This window comes from Pipra filicauda, unplaced genomic scaffold (genome assembly GCF_003945595.2).
Source record: "Pipra filicauda isolate LSUMZ 115617 unplaced genomic scaffold, ASM394559v2 scaffold629_size504944_pilon, whole genome shotgun sequence".
NCBI classification, from domain to species: Eukaryota; Metazoa; Chordata; class Aves; order Passeriformes; family Pipridae; genus Pipra; species Pipra filicauda.
In genome coordinates, this window is record NW_024104786.1 from 481,283 (window position 1) to 504,811 (window position 23,529).

At 54.6% G+C, this 23,529-nt stretch overlaps 1 protein-coding gene across 1 annotated transcript; it reads right to left on the bottom strand.

Annotated features, from left to right (window-relative positions):
• Positions 1–208: 208 nt before the first annotated feature.
• On the bottom strand, positions 209–22,639 carry BIN3 (bridging integrator 3; the record flags this gene model as incomplete). The annotated part of the gene is made up of 7 exons (XM_039388251.1): positions 209–736; positions 5,882–6,016; positions 7,945–8,086; positions 17,217–17,257; positions 17,844–17,980; positions 21,661–21,722; positions 22,342–22,639. Coding segments are annotated over 7 exons (962 nt in total), but the record flags the coding sequence as incomplete, so codon positions are not given.
• Between the last annotated feature and the right edge of the window lie 890 nt (positions 22,640–23,529).

A 23,529-nucleotide genomic window follows, 5' to 3' on the forward strand; every position in this document is an offset into this window, starting at 1 on the left:
CCCAGTTTTCCTTGGATTTTCTCCTAGCTGGGGAAAAAAATCCTCCTTTATGGATCTCTCTGCGCTGGGCTCTGGGCTCCCCCTCCCTGGGCATCCCTTGTACCCCCTTCCCCCCCGGCTGTGGGGCAGAGGCATTTTGTGCCACTCCCATGCAAAGAGGCAGGGATGCTCGGCACGGGAATCATCACCCTTTCCCTCAAAAAAAAAATGGGATTTCAGCGATTTTTACCCTCCCCTGGGCTCCTAAGGCACAAAATGAAGGGGCGTGAGGGTGGGGTGTCTCATCCTCCTGGAGTGGGTCTGGACTGTGGGAGTGCCTGGAAAAGGCCAGCAGCCCCCACCCCATTCCCACCTTCATCCACATGGGACACCTCCCTTCCCTGCTCCACCACACCCCCCAATTTAAGGCAAAACCCGTCTGTGGGGGAGGCAAAACCAACCCAGACGCTGGCAGGGGGTGGCCCCCGCTGTGCCCCCCACCCCTTGTCGGGGCAGGAGGGATCCATGCGGCAAAGGGAGCAGTTCCAGCGCCCCAAATCCACCCCCGGGCTGGGAGTTGGGGTCGAGGGGGGCCACCCCCCTCCTCCCCTCAGTCATCAGCCACGATGGAGAGCGCCCGGAGCTCGCTCAGCTTGGCGTCGTTCTCCCTCTCCCGCTGCTCATCGCTCAGCCCGGGCCGGTCGATCTGCGCCGTCAGGTCCCCAAAAATCTTGTGCATCTCCGTGTAATACACAACCTGTTGGAAAAGCGGGATTGGGGAGGGGAAGGGGGCGGGCTGAGGGGGGTCTCCTTCTCCCCCGTCACCCCCCCCTCCTGCCGCGGGTGCCCTCGGCAGCCCCTCTCCGGAGCGTTTGTGTCTAAAATAGCTCCCTCCCATGTGGCGATGCCACCCCCTTGGATTATTACAACTCAACACGTTTTAATAACACGCTGCCCTTCTCCCCGCTCGCTTCCCATCTGGGAGCGGCGCGTGCGGGGCTGCCACCCGGGCACCCGCCACCCTCCTTTTTGCGTCCCCTCGATTGTCCCCCCGGTGTCACACCGGGCGCCCATCCATCCATCCATCCACCCGCGCCGCCGGGATGCTCGTGGGGCGGAGGGTGGGCACGGTGGGCACGGTGGGCACGGTGGGTGTCACGCCCGGCAGCGCCGTGCCCCGCCGTGGAGCACCGGGAGGAGGAGGAGGAGGAGGAGGAGGAGGAGGAGGGGTGTTTTAATAACGTGCTAATTAGCACCGCCAATTATCTCCCGGCAGCGAGCAGCGCTTCCCCGGAGCGGGAGCCGGTGGGTCAAGCGCAGGCAGATGGCAGCGGGTTGATCTGCCTGGGAGAGGGGCTCCGAGGAGGGGAGGGGGGCACACAGCCCTGCCTGCGGGACCCCCGGCGCTGTGGGACCCCCCCGGGGCTGCCTGCGGGAACCCCAGAGCTGCGGGACGCCAGCCCTGCCTGTGGGATCCCCCCCGGGTGTCGTGGGACCCTTGGCACTGCAGGAGCACCAGCCCCAACTACAGGACCCCTGGGCGCCACGGGACCCCTCCCAGCACCGCGGGACCCCCGATCCTGACTTGGGGACCCCTGGTGCTGCAGAACCTACGGGTGCCACGGGAACCGTGGCACTGCAGGACCCCCAGTCCTGCCTGTGGGACCCCCCTGGCACTGCAGGACTCCTGCTGCTGTGGGACCCCCGGATGCCACAGGACCCCTGGCACTGCAGGAGATGTGGGATCCTGTCCCGGGCATCCCTCCAGCGCCGTCAGGGAGGGACGGGGAGCGTTGCCCCCGTTTCCCAGAGGGGCACAAGCGCAGCCCCAGCATCTCCAGCAGCACCAGTGCGGAGACACACACACGGTCTCCATGGAGACCAGCTCCCCTAATCCTGCTCGAAACGGTGCTTCTTTTGGGCAGGCCCGAGGGGGGGATGTTGGGGCCCCACAGGCCGGGGCTGGCTGCCTGCACCCCCCTCCCTGGGTGGGTCCGTGCCGGGGGTCCGGGCGCTGCTCCGGGGTCTCCCCACACAGCGGGATCCGGGTGAGTCACAGCTCGTTAACACAGTGACTAACGAGCCCTGCGCAGGGCTGAGCTGGCAGGAGCCCCCCAAAATCCCTGCACCCCACCCCCCAAACCACAGCCCCGCAGTCAGACGACCCCAAAAAGCCCCTCACGAGCAAGAGGTGCCAAAAACAACCCGTCACCACCCAGATCCCTCGGCAGCGCCGTGGGTGAGCACGGATCCGGGCTGGAGGGGTGCCAAGCGGGTGCCAGAGCTCTGGAGCAGCCCCCCGTGTCCCTTGTCCCCAGCCTGGAGTCAGCTGGGCTCCCTTCAGTCACATATGGCCAAGTGGCACTGCCAATTCCAGCACGGAAAAGGCGCCGGCACGTTGGAATGGATCTCGCCGGGGCGGCAGATGCTGCTCCCCAGGATTGACCCCCAGGACTGTCCCCCCACCAGGACTGGCCCTGGGATTGCCCCTGGGATCCTCCTCAGAATTGCACCCCAAGATTAACCCCCAGGATTGTCCCCCAGGGCTGGCCCCTCTAGAATTTCCCCCACAGTTGCTCCCAGGATTGTCCCCCAGGATTGCCCTCAGTCCAAACTCTTTGGTGCTGCTCCCCCCCCCCCCCCACATCCCGCAGCCACCGAGCCCTTCCCGTGGGTGAGCCCTTCCCGTGGGACACGCCGTGTCCCCAGGGCCTGGGGGGTGTCCTCGGGGATGCTCCTCTCCCCCAGCAGGCCCCTGTGCTGAACCAGCAGGGCCACGACCAGCTGAGTCTCCCGAGCTGCACCAACAGAATCCCACTGGCACCGATCCCCCCGTGCTTTGCTCCCATTGGAATACAAGTAAAAACCACCCCTGCCTCCGTGGGGGGTCCCAGGGAGGGGCTGCACCCCACACTCGTGGCAGTGCCGGGGGGGGACCCTCTGGCTCCACAGGCAGCTCTCCCTGCCCTACCTGCTCCCGCCAGCCCAGTACTTTTCCAGCTATGGATACCATATGCTCCGTCCCCATCCCATCAAATCCCATCTCCAACTCGCCTTTGAGCCCGAGCCAAAGGCCCCGAGTCCACCTGTCTTGAACTAATTCTGTTTGGGGACACGGTGTTCCGCAGATTTTCTAGAGATCCCGCTCACAACGGCCCGGCCGGGAATGGCCGGCTGTGTTTGGGTCAGCCCTACCCAAAACAAACCCGGGGTCACTGCCAGGGCCGGGCTCCCCCATCCCACAGCAACCCCCCCAGCCTGCCAGCCCCATCTTTTCTCCCCCCATTTCCTTAAAAACCAAAGGAATATCACGTTTTCTAGCTGGAAAATAAAGCACGAAAGCGGGAAGGAAGTTTGTTCACGCCTCACACCAGCTCCAAAATCCCCCCCTTTCATCTCCGTGTGGCCACTTCAAAGCCCCCAGCCAGGGAAACATTTGCCTCCCTTGGCTTGGCCCGGGCATGTGGGTGGAGGGAAGAATTTGGAGTTGAATGTTACAGCCCTGCGAGCTCGGGACATGTCCCGGCGTCAGGAGACACCGGGAACGCGGCCAGGCTGTGCCATGGGAACTCGCCCGCCCGGAGAGGAGGCTCTGGAGGGTCTCCTTGGGTCAGAGCCATGGGGCTGGTTTGGAGCAGGGTCCTTTGCCATGGCATGGAGAGGCAGCTGGGCCCTTTCCCAGCCCTTCCTGGTGTCACCGTCACACTCTTGTCTCACTGTAACCCTCCGATTTCTCCAGGGCCAAAAAAATAGGGAAAACTGCATAGTTTTGCCTTTGGACGGTGGGTTTGACCCAGGGACAAGCAGCCCCCGAGTCATGGCCACCAGCACGGTGGCAGCTGATCCCAGCCTCCCCCCATCCACCCCTTTCCTTCAGGGATGCACCTCCAGCCCCATCCCAACCATCGCCCCTAGGAAGGTACCCAGAGAAGAGGCTGAAAATAGAAATTCCATCGAGGAACACGCCCTCCCCCTGAGGTGCTAAATCAGCTCAAGGAGGCATGGAGGGAGAGAAACCCGGGATATGAGCAGGGCTGGCTGGGAAATATTCCCACGGGGAATGGGGATGCTCCCGGCAGCCCCCCGGCAACCCCCGGGATGCCCTTCCCAGGCAGTTGCCCGCAGGTGAGCAGCTCCCCAGGTGAGTCAGGGCTCTGGGTGCTATTCCTGGCTCGCCACTGACTCATTCCCTCCGGCAAGTCATTTCCCTTCTCCTTAATATTTAAGCCCCTTCGATGGGAAAACTCTTCCCAGAGCTCCTAAAGCGGCGGAGGGGGACACACATTCCGAGCTCTCCTCCCGGCATTCCCTCCCCGGGGGTGGAAGGGTGCAGCCAGTGATGGGGGAGAGGGATGCAGCTCCCATGGAGGCTGGCAGGGAGGGAGGGATGGGAGCTGCATCCATCTGGGACCAGCTCTAGTCCAGCCTACGGGAGATGCATCAGCTTTGTTGTGACGCTGCCTTTTTTTGGGGATTAAAAACGGGATTTCGCTCGGCTCTCCTGAGAAACTCCTCACCTGAAGATGGAGCAGGCTGGGAGAGAAAACAGAGGATTCCCGAGGAAGAAGAGGGATATGAATGGAGAGTCTTACAAACAGCCCCAGCAAGGACATCCTGCCGCTCCCTGCTCGCATCCCTGGGTGCTCCGAGCACCTCCATCCCAACGTGCCCTCACCCCAAACTCCCTGGGAATCGGGATGCAAACGGAGTGAGGGACATCGTGGTCAAAGCCAGAGGGGCAAAGCTGCTCTCTGAGGAAACTCATGGATGGCAAACACCCGGAGATGGCGGAGAACCTTCAGGTTTCCAGGTCCCATCCGCGCGACCCGGAGAGGGTCTGCAGGGGGAAAGGGCCAGCGAGACCCCGCGGTGGCTCTGGGAATTGTGGTTATTCCGGCTGTGCCGGGCTGGAACAGGGAGCCCCGGGGCCCATCGCTGAGGGAACAGCAGGAACAGCATCCCCAGCTCCCACCCTGCGGCGCAGGGAGCATCGGCACCATCTGGTAGGTGAATCAGCCTGCAGACAACTCGCTGGCAGCTCCGCGCAGAGGCCCCCCCAGAGTCGGAGGTGAGATGGAACACGTGCTCCCAGCACCTCCCTGCAGCCCCCCCCGCCCGGCACCTGTGTCCCTGCAGCAGCTCCCTTCCCAAAAATACCACCGGGAAACGCCCACGGAGGGAGCAGAGCGAGGTTTTGTCCTCCCCCCACCCCGGCGCGGGATCGCCCCGTGACCCAGGTGCTGGAGGTTCAAAGGTTGATTAGATCCCAACCCTGTCCCTCTCCAGCCTGAGGAAAAGGGCAAAGGCAGAAGGAGGAGGAGGAGGAGGAGCAGCAGCAAGTCCCCAAAGGAGGCTGGAGGATGGAAGTGAAAGCTGTGGGTTATTTAGGCCACTCCTTTCCTGCAAATCCTCAGCGTGGAGATGTCCCAGGAGCCTCCTCTCTGCTCACCAGAAGCCACAAGAGACCCTTAAGATGAGCCCTGAGCATCTCAACACCTCCAACAAAATCCAACCCAGAGCTCAGGACTACAAATCCAAGGGGATGACATGCCCAGGTGGATAGAGCCATCAAATCCCAGCGGATTATGTATAGCCAGGGCTGGAACTGCAGGACAGGACATGATCCACGTACCAGGAGTGTCCCAGATCCATATAAAATTCCCCTCAGCTGTCCTTTCTATCCAGCACTGCACCACCTGTGCCGGGCCAAGGTCCATCTGAACTCCCACCAGCCATCCCACTGCTCCCCGTGCCCTCCCACCGGGGTGATGGAATTCCTGGAGGCACTGCTGCGAGAAAGCACCTTGCTCCCAGTGGAATCCCCACCCAGGCGCTCTGCAGGAGGATTCCCACCAAAGGATTCCCCCCTGGCAGTGCCCAGCAGGCAGGAACAGCCTCTCACCTGTGCCCGGACCAGAGACTCAAAGCTGGGTTTGAAGTAATCGATGCGGCTGCTGTAAAATTTGGGCATTTCCTCCAGGAGCTGCTTGTTTTTGGCTTCAAAGTCCTCCTTCACCGGGCGCAGCTCCTCCCGGGCCTGGGAGAGGAGAGGAGAGGCTGCGAGTCAGACACCTGGGAAAACGCTCTTCCTTTGGGAATGCCTTCAAAGAGGCCACCCCGGGACAGAGGAATGCTCTGCTTTGACCTGAGGACAAGCAGTGGGAGCCTGGTGGGACCCATGGAATCATCCAATGGAACCTGGTGATCAGCTACTGGGACCTGCTGGGAACCGTGGGACAATCCAACACAGCCTGGTGGGACCCAAATGACCATCCAATGGAGCCTGGTGGGATCAAGTGACCAGTTAATGGAACCTGGTGGGATCAAGTGACCAGTTAATGGAACCTGGTGGGATCAAGTGACCGTCCACTGGAGCCTGGTGGGAACCAAGCTCTGACCCTGCAAAGCCACGGGACACCCAGAGAGGCTCTGAGCCAGCTGGTCTTCCCTCCTTTGGAAAAACATGGACAAAAACTATCCCTAAAGCTCAGTCAGGCTGGAGAACATCCCTGGCCATGTCCACGTCCCCTCTCCCTGCAATTCCCAGGACCATCTCCCCAGGATCCTGCCCCCACCACCCCTTTTGCCCGTGACCTTCAGCTCAGCGTGTCCAACTGGCTCCTTCCAACAGAAGCGTGGGGAGAAAGGGAAATGTCTCAGGGATGGTGTGGAAAAGGGCAGGAGGGGGTGGGCTGTGAAATATTAGACTGGTTCAAGTCTGCCACTTAATCCCAGTGCCATTCCAGAGGGAGGGGGGTGCAGGGGATCCGAGCCCGGCCACGGCGCCGGCCCCGCTCCCGGGGACAGGGACGGAATTCCAGAGGGATGGAATGGGCAGAGCTCCGGGCTGGCAGAGCCTCAAATCACCCCAGCCCCAGAGGCAAATTCATCGTTCCCCACGGACATTGGAACTCCAGGGATGGAGCTCACGGAGAGCAGAGAACTGGGAGTAAATACCTGATTAAACCTGCAGCTCAATAATTAAACACCTGGACGAGACGAGGCCATTTCCCATCAAATCTGGGCCTCTTGGATACCCCGGGTTTGGGATTGCTGAAGGCTCCCTCCCACAGGTGTTTAAGCTCATGCAGTGTTTAGTGAAGTTTTATTATTTTTCTTTTGAGGGGGGGAGTAGAATTAGATCAGAAGTTCATTAAGGGGAAAAAATACATTAAATAACTAAAACCTGCTTAATCACCAGGACAAAAGCATTCCCGTTTTTCCAGCCCCAGCTTTAGTCACCGAGGCTGAGCAAAATAAGCTGCTTACTGTTAAATCAGAGGTGTCTTTTGTTCAGGCTGTTCTTTAACACAAAACTTCATTTTTTTTGGGGGGGGGGAAAACTCATCAGAAAAACACATTTTCTCTGACGCTGGGAATCAATTGTTCCTCCGAGGATCAAGCCACGTGCTGTCGGAGCCCACAGATTTGGTGGAGAAACGCCGGGGAAGATTTAATTCCAAAAAAAAAAAATTAAAAAAAAAAAAAAGAGAAACAAACCCAAACCCCTAATCGTGATTCTGCTAAAATTTGGGAGAGAGAGGAGGGGGGGGGGAAAAAAAATCTGGCACAACTTCCTGTTGGTGCATCAATTACCGGTGATTTTTTCCAAGACGAATTTTCGGAACAGGTGGGAAACATAAAGCTGGGGGAATGCTCTGATCTGTCCCTTTTCCCATCCAGCTGCTCCCTCAGACGGGGAGGTCGGGGGGGAGAACCCCCCCTGTGCCTCGACCCCAGCTCCTGGGGGGGCTTTGATCCCGTTTTGCGTCGGAAAACATTCCCTTTTATCTGGGAAAAGCGGCTCTTTCGCTTTAAAATCCGCATTATCAACCCGGGGATGATTTTTCCCCACTGGTAAAAGACACCCTTCCAAACTGTTCACATGCTGCACGGGTGGCCAGCTGCCAAGGGAAAAGCTCTTCCCCAGGTTTTCCCGGGAATGCCGGGTGAGTGCCTCGGTACCTGGTGCAGCTTGGCCAGGACGGGGCCGGTCCTCTCCTTCTCCTCGTATTTTTCCACCTTGGATTGCAGGCGCTTGTAGTCCTGGAGCGTCTGTTCCCGCCTCTTCACCGCCATGTTCAGGCTGGGGAACACGCTGCTGAACCTGGAAAAAGGGTGGGGAAGGCCTTGGGATGGCATATTTTGGATGGATGAAGCGCCCAAGGCACCCTGGGCCAGGTTCCCACCCAAACCATTCCAGGGCTCCGTGATGGTCGCACAATATACTTAATTAATGTGGTATTTTCCCCAATCCCCCTTTGGAAAGGGAATGAGCAGGCAGAGGATAAAAACTCCATGAAAAAATAAATATGAAATATTAAGTGCAGCCATTTTTTTTTGGTCATTCTTCTCTTTTATCGTTAATTTTTTTTTTTTCTTTTTTTTTTGTTAATTTGCTTTTTTTTGGGGGGGGGAAATTTTTTTTAATCTTTCGCTTAATTTTTTTTTTTTTTTTTTTTTAATTTTTGGGAGGGCAATTTTTTTTTTTTTTTTTTTGCTACTCTGGGGCAATTCTGGGGTTGCAAACCCAGCTCTGACCCCTCCTCCCAGAAGGATTAACAGCATCCAACAATCAGCCAGGCCACGGGAAGATTCGTGTTGTTAAAATGTGTTACAAATTGAGGCAACAACGAACATCTGACGGGGGAGAGGAGAGAGAATAGTTTTGAACGTGACAGAAAAGGGAAAAGCAGGAACTGGAGCTTTGCTCTTGTCTCCCAAATTCCAGTAAATCGAATTATACCAGTGGGAAGCAGGGCTGGGCTGTGGGTTCGTATCAAACGGGTGATGCTCCCTCCGGGGACATTAATTTAATATTCATAATTTACAGGGTGGTTTGGGGGAGTCAAAGCCAGGAATGGGTGGTGGAAAATATATCTGAACAGCCTGGTGATGGATTTTACCTCCAAGAGGGAACAAACAGCTTTTCCACCTCTTTAAATGTTAAAAAAAAAAAATAAATATATATATAAATATAAAGTGACTGGGGGGCACATTAGCAAGAAGAAAAGACACAAATATCACTTTATGAGTGTAATTTGCTTTAGATGTGACCTAAATCCAGGGTTCAGCTGAAACCACGGGTGTTCCCAGCCGTTCCATCCCCTATTAAAATCCCATTTTCCGCCGCCGCGCTCGCTCCGGAGGGTGCTGATGTGCTGGACTGGGGGGTGCCCAGGGAAAAACTTTTATCCCTGAGCAAAGGGCAAACGCCAGGAGCGAGGGAGAAGTGGGAATCTTTGCATTTGTGTGGAGCATCCCTCGCTGAGGTGCTGGAGAGGGACGTGATCCTCCAATCCCGCCCGGTCCCCGCACATCCCCCCCCAAGGCTCTCATGCTTGGCACAGAGCAAATATATACAAATATATATTTATCCCATGATATTCTCCCTCTGACCGACGCTATTGCGACAGACTGGGGCTGTGGCACGAGGAACAACCTGGAAAAGTCATCAGGGAGCTTCTCCAGCTGCCCAGGGCGGATCAGATGCTCTGCCCTGACATTGCTTTTTATGGGCACCGTCCCACACGGCCCCATTATATTTAAATGGGTGACATGTCCTGGATGCACCGGGCTCCAGGCATGGCCTCACCAGCTCCTGGCCTGCTAAAATATCTCCTACCTCTTCATAAAGTCCAAAAATACGCCGGGAGAGGGGTTAGAGGAGCAGGGATGGGAGGGAAGGAGGGTGTGGAGGATGGGAAGGGGTGGTCAGGTTGAGAGGTCTCATAAAAAGATGGTTTGGTTTCATAGAATCATGGAATGGTTTGGGTTTGGATGGTCCTTGGGTTTGGATAGTTCCAATAGTTCCAATCCCACTGGCAGGGACAGGCTCCACTGGACCAGGAGGCTCCAAGCCCAATCCAACCCGGCCTGGAGCACTTCCAGGGCTGTTTTTAAACCATGTTTCCTCAGTGTGGATGTTTTTTGCCAACAGCACAGACATGAGGTCGCAGCTTCTGCAGGGATTTCTCCTAATTATTAACGATGGAAAGGATGGATCCCAGCAGGCCAGGGGCTCTCTTGGCTTTATTTGATGTTCTATCCCTGACGGGGGAAGTTTGGGAAGGACACAAACCCTCGGACCTAAAGCAGGGCAGGAGCAGGGAATAAGGGCCACGGGGGAGAGCTGAGCTGCTCCTCCACAGTGAGAATCCAGGCATGGGAAGAGCAGAGGAGATGGCCTGAGGCTGGGAAATCCTCCCTTCTCTGCTGTGCAGCAAGGTGGTCACCACCCAGCACGTCCTGGATGTGGCCGTCACCTGCACATCCACCAGCTCCTGGAAAACACTTTTAAGAGACGTCCCAAAACCACTGAGCCTTCTGCTGGCACCTAAACCCAGCTTTTGGTGGTGTTTTCCCGGTGGCCCAGCCTTTCCCTGGCACATCCAGGGTGCTCCTGCATTCACAGAGCCACGAGACACCGGAGAATCCACACCCATCCACTTCCACCCGCAGGGAAGAGCAAACCCTTTGGCTCGGGGAAGCAGCGGGCGAGGACGCAGGAAGATGATCAGCCACGCAGTTTCCATTCACTTTGAAGTCAAATCTGGCTTTTAAAGAGGGAAAACGGCTCGATTTTGATTTTTTTTCTTTTTTTTTTTTGTTCCCCTTTCTCATTCCCGGCATCAACTGGGAGCGATTTGGCAGCCCCGTGATGGGAGGACACTGAGCTCCGGCAGAGCTTTGTAAAATATCTACAGGGCTGCATCTGAAGAGGCTGTGACTGTGTAGGCACAGCAACTACTGTCTCACAAGGAATTTTAATGCATAGATTATACGCTGCATTTCAGAGGGAAGGGGGGGGCTCAGTTCCCTGGATCCGCAGCCGTGCCCGGCTCGGAGAGTCCTGAGTTCCTGGGAATCATCGAATCATGGAATGGTTTGGGTTGGAAGGGACTTGAAATCATCTTGTTCCACCCCCTGCCACAGGCAGGGACACCTTCCACTAGACCAGGTTGCTCCAACCTGACCTTGGGCACTTCCAGGGATGGGACAGCCATAGGTTCTCTGGGAATTCCATCCCAGCTCCTCGCCGCCCTCACAGGGAAGGATTTCCTCCTAATATCTAATTTAAATCTCCCCTTTCCTAGTTTAAACCCACTCCCCATTGTGTCAGCGTGGTGATCCTTCACCTCCAGTGCCAGCAGGAAGGACTGGGCCAGTTGTGGCTCCTCTGGACACCACCAAGGTGCCACCAAGCTGTCCCTGTGCCAGCCAAGCTCTTCCCGTGCCCACCAAGCTCTCCCTGTGCCAGCCAGGCCACTTGGTTTAATTTTCATGCAGGATTAGCTCAGCTCAAGCAGGGCAAGATGCTCCTTTCCTTGGACTGCTGTGGATTGAGGCAAAGCTGCCTCCAGCTCCTGAAGGAACGACTCCACCTAAATTCCAGCAGCTCTGAAATCCCCTGGGATTCACAGACAGCAGGTTTCTTGCCCATGCTGACGTCCTGCCCAGGTTTTTTCTCCCTGTGTGGACAGAAATACGACCCCAGGGTGACAGGGAGATACGGGCTCGTGCCAGTGCCAAGTTATTCCTGCGGCTTCATCACTTCACACGTCGGCCCAGTGCCTTCCCAACCATCCCATGCATGTGATTTCCAAATGCTGCTGGTGCAAAGCCTGGCACAAAGGCGCCTGCAGAGCTCCTGCCATCCACAGGCACATCCAAGCCCTCCAAGAACAACCCCACGGGGATCAAAGATGTTTTCCAAAGCTTCTGGCTGAGGAGTGTGAACCCTCCTGGTGGCAGACGAGGGACAAGGACCAACCTCGGTGCCACGGGAGGGGAGAAACCCCCAAACAGCACCAGCCCCCCTGGAAATGGAGCCTGAACAACTAATCCCAGGATTTTAGGGAGCTGGGGGAAGGCACAGGGAAGCCTCACAATCAAATCCTGGTTGTTTTACTCCCCACCACATGGAGCAAGGGAGACAATCCCTATCACTGCGAGATGCACAGGGGAAAACCCTGGAGCAGATGCGGGAATTTATCATGGAATCAAGGAATCATTAAGGTTGGAAAAGACCTTTAAGATCAAGTCCCACCATCAGCTCAGCACCACCACCGTGTTCACCACCAAACCGTGCCCCTGAGTGCCACATCCACGTTTTTTGAACACTTCCAGGGATGGTGACTCCACCCCTGCCCTGGGCAGCCTGTTCCAACAACCCTTTCCATGAAAAAAAAAATTCCTAATATCTAACCTTGTCAATAATCCCAGCACTGTCCTCCTCCCTACGCTCATTCCATATGGAATGAGGGGGTCTGACAGCCATAACCAGCCCCAAATCCCCACCACCAGCCTCTGCTGCTTGAGTTTTAATTTGTTTTATCACAAAACAAAGAAAAATCAAAGCCGACTCGAGTAAAATTTGGAGGGAGCGGTGGTGAAGTGAAGGTAAAACAGCAGCACAGGGGTATTAGAGCCCCAGCCACGAAAGCAGCTTGTGGAATAAGCTGCTGTTGTTCCCTGTCACTTTTTAGGGAAGGCTGCTGAGAGGGGATTACAGCCCAGGCGGCTTAAGAGGAGCAGGTGAGGGGAGATACGCAGGGATAACGAAAAGAAAATACAAATTACTATCTCCCTGCTGCCACGGGGGGGAGAGGGGGAACCTGCCGGTGAACTCCTCTAGGGATGACAGGTTATCCTTGGGAAAACATCTAAATCACCCCGTCCTCTGAATTATAAATCACGCTGCCACCTCGTCTCCACGCCGGCCTCCCTTCGGCTCCCCGTAATTAAAGGATGGGGTTGGAGAGACGCTGCCACGGGAGATAAAAGTGCCCCCCAGGATTCCTGGCACGGCCGGATCTGTTTGTTTGTCAGCCCAGCTGACAAGCCTGGGGCTTGCAAATTGAAAACTTCTTCCCACCTCTCTGCTGGGAAGGCCAGGATGGGGATGGTGGGGACGCTGGAGGAGCGGGAACGTCCCGTCACCTCCCTGCCTGCAGCTCTTCTCCTCGTCCTCTCCATCCCAAATCCTCGCCCCACGGCTCCCTCCAGCCCCCATTTCTGGAGCCAGCAATGGGAAAGAGGTGCCAGGGCTTTGGCGCGGGGAAAAAAATAACGGTGAAACCTTTATTTTTCCCCATTTTCAAGTGTCTCAAATGCTCCTGTTGGCAGCCTGGGAGCTGGACGAGGCTGGCACACAGGTGGCTCTTCCCTATGGCATTATTTTAGGGATGATGGCTTGGATAATGAAAGCAAAAGGAAAGGGGCTGGTGTTGGACAGGGGGGAAAAAAAAAGGAATAACAGAGCTGGGGAGCATCAGACGCCAAAGAAAGTGATGGGAAGCTGGGAGAGGCACCGGGACGGCTCAGGGGATTCCTGCCATTCCTCAGCCAGTGCCCACACGTCCCGTCCACCCACCAGGAAGGGGGAAATTAAAACCAGCCCTTCCGAGGGGAGGGAGAAGGCACAGGCCGGAGGGGGCCGGGCCAGGGGAGCGGCACAGAGGGGGATTAGGCGGCGCAGGGGCCATGTGGCTGCTCTGGCCTCCAAATCCTCATTAGGGGCTCGTTAAGGACATGAAAGCGGCTTTTCCTGCTTCCGGTCCCGGCACCCCTGGAGCTGCTCGTGGCCCGTGATCGGCTTCGCCCGCCGGCAGGAAAGGCAGTTTATGGGGTTTATGGGATGGTGGGGTGATGGGATGAAGGGGGTGATCCCCTCGCCGGGGATGCCGCACGCTCCAATTGAATTTATACATCGATCTGCTGCTGGATCCCACCTCTGGGATGTCCCACGGGGCTGACACACACCCCTGGGTGGTGGCACCCGGGTGGCAGCACCCTCTGGGTCACCCCTGCCAAAGCCAGGCTGACCAGGACATTCCCGTGGCCAAAACCTCTCCAATTTGGGGAGCATGTACCCACCAAAGGGATGATACTGTGCTGGGGTGACCACGACATCCCCGTGGCCAAAACCCTTCCAATTTTGGGAGCAGGACCGTGTACCAGCCAAAGGGATGATACTGTGCCAGGGTGACCAGGACACTCCCATGGCTGAACACTCTCCAGTTCCCGAAGCAGGAGAATTGTCCAAAGGGGTGCCGGGGTGACCACGACATCCCTGTGGCCAAAACCCCTCCGATTTTGGGAGCAGGACCACGTGCCAATCGTTCTCAGGAGCAGGAGCACACTCCAAGGGGGTGATGCTGTGCCAGGGCAACCACAACATTCCCGTGGCCAAAGCCTTTCCAATTTTGGGAGCATGTACCCACTAAAGGGATGATACTGTGCCAGGGCAACCAGGACATTCCCATGGCTAAGCTCTCTCCGGTTCTGGAAACAGGAGAATGCTCCAAAGGGATGATACTGAGCTGGGGTGACCACGACATCCCCGTGGCCAAAACCCCTCCGATTTTGGGAGCAGGACCATGTGCCAATCGTTCTCAGGAGCAGGAGCACACTCCAAGGGGGTGATGCTGTGCCAGGGCGACCACGACATTCCCATGGCTAAAGCCTCCCTGGTTCTGGGAGCTGGACAGCACTCCAAGAGGACTGTGCCATGCTGGAGTGACCACGACAACCCCATGGCCAAACCTCCCCATGCTTGGAGCCAAGGGAACGGGACCGTGCCAGGCGACCACGACACCCCCTTGCCTGGGGAGGTTCAGACAGAGGCTGTTAAATCGAGACCCTGCGGCCCCGAAAATCGGCTCCGAACGCGAAAGGCCCTAAATCCCGCGGATCCCCAAACCACCTGGCTGGTTTAAGCCGCTTCCTCCCTTAAATACGGACGCACAGCGCGGAACACTAAGGTGACACCACCAATCCCTGCCCCTGCCCTGGCTGCTCACCCAAGCCAGAGTGAAGAACTGGGAGAGGGGAAGGAAAAACCAGCTGCTTTTTCTCCCTCTTTGCCCCCAAATCCGCTGATCTGGTGTGAAACTACGCAGGCATGTCCCAAAGAGGAGCCGATCCCTCCCGGCCCCTGCCCAGCTCCCTGCCCAACCCACCCGCTGAAATATGCAGTATTCTCACTGGGCCTTTGCTCCTTCCCCGAAAATAAATGAGTAATTCCCAGCCAAGGGGCTCGAAAAGCCAAATTATGAATAACCCTCCGTCCCCAGAAGGAGAAGGATTTAAACAATACGAGCCTCCACCTCCTCCCACCCCCCCCCTCTAAATCTACTACTGCTTTTTTCCAACATGGTTTAACAAATTCCCCAATATTCGCCTGAAAACTCCAATCCCTGGACAACTGAATGGAGATTTTACAGCCCATGTGCCTCTGATTACAATATATTACCACTAATGATAATTGTCTGCATTAAACTTATCTGTTTCTTTGGCTAATAAACTATAAAAGACCACCAGTGAAGATGTAATAAAGTGCAGCTGTTGGAGCAAAAAAAAAAAAAAAGAAAAAGCCTTTTTTTCTAGGTCAAAGCAAATTTGGGAGAGGCTGGGGAGAGCTGCCTGGGCGAGGGGAAGGAATACCTAACTGGAAATGAGAAGAGCTCCTCAAGGCAGCTTTCATTAATCTGGAACTTTTATCCCAGAAACGTCGCTGGGGTTTTATTTGCCAGCAGGACGAGGGGAGGTGCAAACTCTGCACTTCTCTCTCCTGCATCTCATTAGCCTCAAAATGGACCCTTGGGCTCCTCAGAAATGTTCCTGGCCGGGGATGCACCTACAGAGGGAGGAGGAGGGAAGGGAAGGATGGGGTTTTGTGGAGGTGCAGCTTCCCCAGCACGAAACATGAGCTGGTTGAGGGCACCCAGTGATGGTTTGCAGGTGCCGGAGGGCAGGAAGGGGAGTGGAAAAAGGAAATATCGTGTTCTGGGCCAGTGGAAATTTAGGAAGTTGGAGAGAATTGCCAAGCCTGGAGAGCAGCCAGGAGGTTGGAGAAAACACCCTTGTGTTTAACTGAAGGGCTGGACAGATAACTGATGGTCCCGTGTCATGGGACCATGGAATGGTTTGGGTTGGGAGGGATCTTAAGGATCATCCAGTTCCAACCCCCTGCCATGGGCAGGGACACCTTCCACTACCCAGGTTGCTCCAAGCACCATCCAGCCTGGCTTTGGACACTCCCAGGGATGGAGCATCCTCTGGGAAATCCATTCCAGGGCCTCACCACCCTCACAGGGAGGAATTTCTCCCCAGTATCCCATCTAACCCTCCCTCTGGCAATGGGAAGCCATTCCCTGTGTCCTGTCCCTCCATCCCTTGTCCCCAGTCCCTCCCCAGCTCTCCTGGAGCCCCTTTAGGCCCTGGAAGGTGCTCTCAGCTCCCCCTGGATCCTTCTCTTTTCCAGGTGAACCCCCTCAGCTCTCCCAGCCTGGCTCCAGAGCAGAGGGGCTCCAGCCCTTGGAGCATCTCCATGGCCATGGACACATGGAAATTGCCTTTATTCCTCTGAGTTAACCACCCCGGGATTTAAAACACAAGGAAGGTTTGCAGGGGAAGGGATTGTCTTTCATTTCACCAACTAACACAAGCTGGAGGAAAAAAAAAAACATAATATTTCAGAAACACAAGTTCTTCCAATTTTAACAGAATGCTGGAAGAAAAAGTTAATGTATCTTTCATGAGGACAATCTAGATAATAAGCAACAAAAGGCTGGGATTTTTTTCCTTTTTCTTTCTTTCTTTCTTCATTTTTTCCCCCCACCCTTAAATAAGGAAGAATTTCTGGTCGTGGAAAGACGACCGAGGTAAAACTTGAGTCACCAAAACATCCCCCAGACAGGAACACGCTGTAACCTCAGGTGCTAAGTGATCCAGGAGATTTTACTTTCAGATTTGGGCAGAAACAACAAGTTAAGGGAAAAAAAAGAAACCCCAAAAAAAAAAAAAAAAACCAACCAACCCCAAAAAACAAAACCACAACAACCCTCTGTGTGTGTCAAACCTGAACTACAATTGTTATTCAGCAATTTGCAACACTTACTGTCATATTACGGTAATTTCATTTTATTTTTTGCTCCCTTTGCTCTGTTCCTGTAACAAAACAGCAAATCTCAGGATTGCAGAGGGTACTGGGGAGAGAACTGGAGGGATCCTTTAAAGGTTTGGGGGCACAACCTGTGACCCTGGGAAAAGTGGGAATTTTGCAAACCAGGGTGACAAAACTGTGGGGTTTGGGTGTTTTCCTCTCCGTATTTCCCACCTCTCTGGCTACAAAGGTTCTGCAACATCTCTCCCTTCCTTGCACAGATATATTAGTTATTATATATATATAATATATGTATATAATATATATATGAAATGGTGCTGGTACTTACTTTTTCAGAGGCTCTATGACTGTCTTTTGGATCTGATTCACCTGTGGAAAGCAAAAGTGGACGGTTGGAAAAGCCAGTTTGCACAAGGAGGGGCTTGCACAGAGCCCACCCCGGGGTGGTTTGGGATTTGGGGCACAATACAATGTTCTTTAACCAAAAAGGAGCAGATTTGCCCCAGGTGCTTGGGGTGAGCAGAAACCCCCAGTACAACCAGCCAGGAGGATGAGATTAGAGATAAATTTGTGTGGGAAAAGCCTTGGGGATGATGATAAAAAGGGAAGGAGGATCTGTCTGGAAGGGGAAGATACAAGGACTCTGGACAAGGGATGGAGGGACAGGACACAGGGAATGGCTTCCCACTGCCAGAGGGTTAGATGGGATATTGGGAAGAAATTCCTCCCTGGGAGGGTGGGGAGAGGCTGGGATGGAATTCCCAGAGAAGCTGTGGCTGCCCCTGGATCCCTGGAAGTGTCCAAGGCCAGGCTGGAGCAACCTGGGACAGCAGAAGGTGTCCCTGCCCGTGGAAGAACTGGCTGAGCTTTCGGATCCCTTCCGACCCAAACCATTATGGAATTCTACACCACCAGCACACCCCGCTCTCCCCTCCTTCAGCCCAAGCCAGTTCACCTTCTCCTGGTTGAAGGAGTCCATCCTCTTCATGGCCGTGTCAAAGGCCGTGACCATCTCCAGGAATGCCGGCTCCTGCTCGCACAGCGGGTTCGACAGCAGGTCCGAGGAGATTTTCACGGCAGACTTGGACATGGCTGGAAAAGAAAAGCAGAGAGGGTCATGATGCCTCCCGCTGCCAGGGCTGGCACAAACATCTGCACAGGGCAGGGGGGGCAAAAATCAGGCCCTGCAGCCACCCAGGAGGGGTTCAGCACAGCCTTCCAGGGAGACGCTCGCTGGTGGCTGAGAGGAAAAGGAAGGAAAAGCCACCAATTCATTCATGTAAACACCCAGAGAACTGTTTTTATGTAAGTTAAGTCTGAGCCACTCCAATGTGGAGCTTGTGACGCTGCCAGAAATAATCCCAGACTAACAAAAGCGCTGTTCTCTTAAAAAAAAAAACAACTCCTAGATGGGGGTTTTTATACATCTTCTCTCGACAGACTATTAAGTGTCACTCTCAGCCTCACTACAGCTCTTCCACAATGAGAAAAATCACAGTCCATTAAGTCTTTCAAATGGCTTTACAACAAAAAAAATATGTATTTGAAGTGGATTTAGTGGGAAAGGACCAGGCTGACAGGGCTGGAAGACGAGGCTTCTCTTTTCCTCTCCAGCAGCAGGGACACAAGTTAAGCATTTCCCCCCAATAAGCCTAAATTTTGTGCTCGTGGAGAACAAGCCAGGGGTGAATGAAAAGTCCCTTCAGACCCTGGGAGCGCCACCAAGAAGTCCAGAAGCACCAGGTCACGCTCTGATGGGCTTCAGCTCCTGTCTCACTGAGCTTGTTTCCCATCAGACACACCCCTCTTTTTCCAAACACTTGGTCTTCAAAGGGAAAATTCAATCCCTGTGACAGAACCACTACAAAAGAACAAGAAATTAGCTAAGGTACAGAATGGAAAAAAAAAAAAAGAGAGAGATGAATAAAAAGGAAAGCATCACTATAAACAGGGATAAAATAGACCAAAAAAAAAAAAAAAAAGGGCCATGAGTACTTAAAAAAGAAAAATAAAATGTTCTTTTTCCTCGGTGCTGGAAGTTATTCCAGCTTGAGATCAGAAAGCCAGATGCTTGAGCCGTGCTATGGAGGAGCTTTGGAAAGGCTCCTACTGTACTGCCTCAGATATTCCAAGTTAAAGCCATCTGAAATAATGGGGCTTAAGATCATAAATCAAGGGGTTAAACATTCCGATTTAAAAGGTTACACACAATTATACAGAGAGCTCAGAAGCTGCAGAGCCGGGGAGCTCAACAGCAGAACGAGCCTCTAACTACGGAATAACAAAGCTACCGTATCCATCTATTATCCAAACATTAAGGCTTTAGGCATTTAAACCTTTAAACAGATGGGATATAATCCATATGTGTGACCACATCTGAGGAGGGATTTGTGCCAGAACGGGACGGAGTTGAGGACGGCACAACTCCTTTGGCTGCAGGAAAAATTGAGTTTCCCCTTCACAGGAGAGAGGATTGCAAGTGAACTGCGAGGGAGGGGAGAGGCTGGGAGGTCAGGAATTGGGGGGCAGGGGGTTGGGAATGTTCAAGGGGAATTTAGGTCAGGAATTTCCTCTGCATCGCTGGCCTCACCTGCAGGGCACTGAAAAGGGGGGCGAAGGGGGGTCTGAGGGTCCCAGGGCAGAGGAGAGGAGAGAGAAGAAAGGAGAAAGGAAAGAGGGGAGAGGGAGAAGGGACCACCTGTCCCTCAGGAGGGTGTGCACCACTCTTTGCTCATGCAGCTCCAGCCAAAGGAATTTAGGATTTTACAGTCCACTGCTCGTTTGAGTCGTGACAAAAGTAAAGGAGAAGACTGAGGGCAAACCTGAGCCACAGGGATCCAGTGGGTCACCTGCACCTCCTCCCAATGGAGACCTTTTATCTCCAGTTAAAGAACATCCTCCTGCTCCTTAAGATCCTGCTTTCTTTGGAAAAAGGGTGGGGAAAGGGGTGAGTGATCTCTCGCCACGGGACAGGGAGTGCTGCTGATATCCCATTCCCTGTTCCAGTCACGCTGCTGCAGCTGGAAGAGCCTCACAGGGATATTTCTTGTGAAGACGGAGGAACCGGTCTTGTTTTTTGGGAAGAAGGTGGAGACTTGAGCCACCAGGTCCAGTTTGCCAGGGAGTGTTTGCAGGCAGTGAATAACCAACCCCCTCAGCACAGAGGGACAGGACAGAAGGACACAACACCGTGGATGAACTGCCAGCCCTGTCGGAGACGGGGGCTGGACGTTGGCTGAGCAAGTACAGAGATGTCCCCTTGGGAATGGGCACTGCCAGGTGAGGAGAGCAACCCTCAGGGATCCATCTGATCCACCTCCCTTCCCCTCAGCCATCCCTCACCAGACTGTGCTCTGACATCTTCCCCTACACTCACGATTTCATGCCTTTAAATGAGAAATCAGATCCTCCTGGATCTGGCCAAGGCTCATTTGTGACTCTGCCATGTAGCAGAACGGAAAAAGAAAGTCCTCCCACAGCTCCTCTGGGACTTGAAATGCTCCATATAAACAACGCCCACTGCAAGGGAGGGGAGGGGAATCCTTAACAAGGAAAAACTTACCAAGGATCCCTGACAATGACCAGAGTCCTCGGAAAGGGCAGTTTTCACCCTGGAAAAGAGCCCTGGCAGTGCCTGTTTCTGGTGCCTTTCCCACCACTCTCCCTGTGCTGGGAAAGGGTGGGAGAGCACGGCAAGCGCCCGGATCCGTGTTTGTGTCTGGCATATCCGAGCACACACACACACACACACACACACACACACACACAGGTGAGTCTGGATCATGGGAAGCCCCAAACCTGCCAGCTGGTGGGGCTCCTTCCCACTCGGCTGCCCCGCTGTGACCCCAATCCCACGGGATGAGTGTTGGCCCGGCCCAGCCCACCCCTGTTTGCGCTGGTGCATCAGCCTTGGCTCCCGAGCTGTGGGGGCCCGGCACAAACAGGGACTGCTCCAAACCACATGCTGAGGAAAACCATCTGTGTTTAAAGCAGCTCTTTGCTGCAGGTTCCTGCCCCGCTCTGTTCGATAACCGGCACCCAGCGAATCCAGCTCCCGGTTCCCCCCCAGCGGATCCCTGTCCGTGTGGTGTGGGAACGCTGGTTCCCGACTGGAGAAGCTCTGGAGGGAGCAGGGAGGCGCTGTGAGGTGGGACAGGACACCTGAAAGGGCAGATGTCACCCCAAACGTGCAGCTGTGGCGGGAACAGGCAGAGCTGAGCTGTTTATTGCTTCCTGCGTCGCCCACTGCCACGAGGAGAAGCCAAAGGAAGTGGCCACCGAGGGAGTGAGAAGGGTTATTCCCGAATGAGAGCTGCCAGGTCAGCAGTTCCTACGGGAAACACGGACAGCCTGTGCTCTGCAGACCCCCCAGAGCCTCGTCCCACCCTCAGTGCCCTTCCCCAAGCAGGTGAGTTACACCCTGCTGCCACAGGAGGCTCAGCTGGAGCTGCTCCCGCCTGGCTGATGCGAGAACTGGAATGACGACGCCTATTTTTCACTTTGCAGAAACTGAGGCAGAGAAAACAAAGGGATTTGTCCAAGGCCACAGAGCTCAGGAGACAGGGAGCAAGCCCAGAACACGCTCTGTGTTCCCTGGGCTGAGCTGCTGCTCGCAGCCCTCTCGCAGATGGCCTTGTAACGAAGCAAACTGAGTGGGACTGAGCTCGGGATTTGTTTTCCAGGCTTGTCACACATTACTCATGTGATCTCGAGAAAGTCACTTCATCTCTCTGTGGCCAAGTTCACAGTCTATGTATCCTGCAGTCACTTACCCAAGTCTGCATCTGTGCTTTTCTTCATATCCTTCTGAAGTTTTTTGGTCTGATCTTCCAATCTGAAAGATGGGAGAAGAAGGCAAAGTCGGAATCTTGGAAAGAAAGAAACCCAAGTGTATCATACATGCAACAAATCATTTACGGGCTGAATATGCTGGCTTCTGGTGGGAGTTAAAAATATCCAGGCAAGGCTCTACGAAGTTCAGTGCAGCTCAACCCTTTTGGGTTGTTTTCAGATGGTTTTTTAACCTTTTCAAGTTGGTGATCTCTTATTCGTAGTTCACATATTTTCTTAAAGTCCTCACACAGCACAAATGGCAAAGCCAAATGCTTCCAGATGATCCCTGTGAGCTCCTGTGACACAGCCAGGATGGCAGAGCCACTCCTGACCCTCAGAGATGTTGGGCTGTCCAGGGAGCCCACGGTTTCCTGGGAATTTCACGCTCTTTTTTAGAGCTGCCATAATGTGCAAACCTCAACCCCGCTGCAAATACTTCTTAGGACACCTTCCAACACTCAGCCACCAGAAAAACCCTGAAGAATTAGAAATTATAGGGCAGTGAGTGATTTGCTCCCTGGGAAGAGCATAACTGGCTAAAATTCCCTGGGAAGATGCAGTAAGAGGACAGGAGAGAAGCACGTGGCCGGTCCTGTTTGACCAGTGTGGTTGATACTCACTGCTGCAGCTTTCCATACTCCCTTTCAAAGTCTCTCTCCACCTGTGGAAAGAAGAGATGGAAATTAGCTCCAAGGGACTGCAGGGGAGCCTGGAGTGGCAAACCTTTGCAGGGAAACCTGTCCCTGGGAAATGCCGGCCTGAACCCCGGGAAGCACAAGCTGCAGTTGTAACGGGTTATTGCTCCAAAAGGAAATGGAGTCTGGGGGTTTTTCAACTCCAGACTCTCTTGGAGCAAAGTCACTGCCACCAAACGTGCCAGCTCGCTCCGAGGATGTGCTCCAGCACATGAACTGGAAGCTGATGGAACGGGAATGCCTTAAAAGCAGGGAAATCACAACTGAGCACAGCTCAAGAGGTGCTGGGGGGACGAGCCCACTTTCTCCTCCAAAAATTGAGAGAAGCTGCTTCTCCTCCAGCTCCAAAGGACCCCGAAGTGGGTCTGGCTGTGGCTGGATGCCAGACCCCCTCCCAGCCGCTTCTTCCTTCCTCATCCTCAGCAAGATGGTTAAACTGCCCCTAAATCCCTCAAGCCACTACTGAGCCCTCCCATCTCTGTATTATTCACCCCCTCCACAGGCTCCTTATCCCTGCCATGGCTCCCTCCCATGCAACCCTTCGGCTGGAGCAACGATCCAAGTGGACTGTGACACCTCAAAAAGGGAGGGGAAACCTGTGCTGGGAGCTCAGAGCTCAGGCACAGCCTTCTCCCGACGCTCCCTCAATGACTGCTCCCTCCTACTTGCTATCTGGCAGCAGATCTCCAGCGATGGGAGATATTTTAGGGAACTTTCCCTTCCATGCTGACTGTTTTAACACACTTGAAACATTCATTCCACACCTCGTCAACCAAAGAAGCAAATGGATTTCAATTGACCAGCCAAGAGTAAATACATGCGCGTTTGTTGTCATGGGACCAGCACCGGGTTCACTTGTGTTGTCAAGCTCCTGTGCTATTAAGGAAGTGTGGAGTGCTGGAGGCAGCCAGGACTAGAAGGATCCAAAGGTTTGTTCCAATTCTCCACGCTGTCCTCGGGATTTCAATCCCGGGCTCGACGCGACACCCGAGCGCTTAAACGGGGACGTTTCAAGCGAAATTAAAAGACCCGAATTTTAAGATGGGAGCTCAGAAATCCCGGTTTTCTTGCAACCTCCATTCCTAAGTCTCTTTTTTTTTTTTTGGGGGGGGG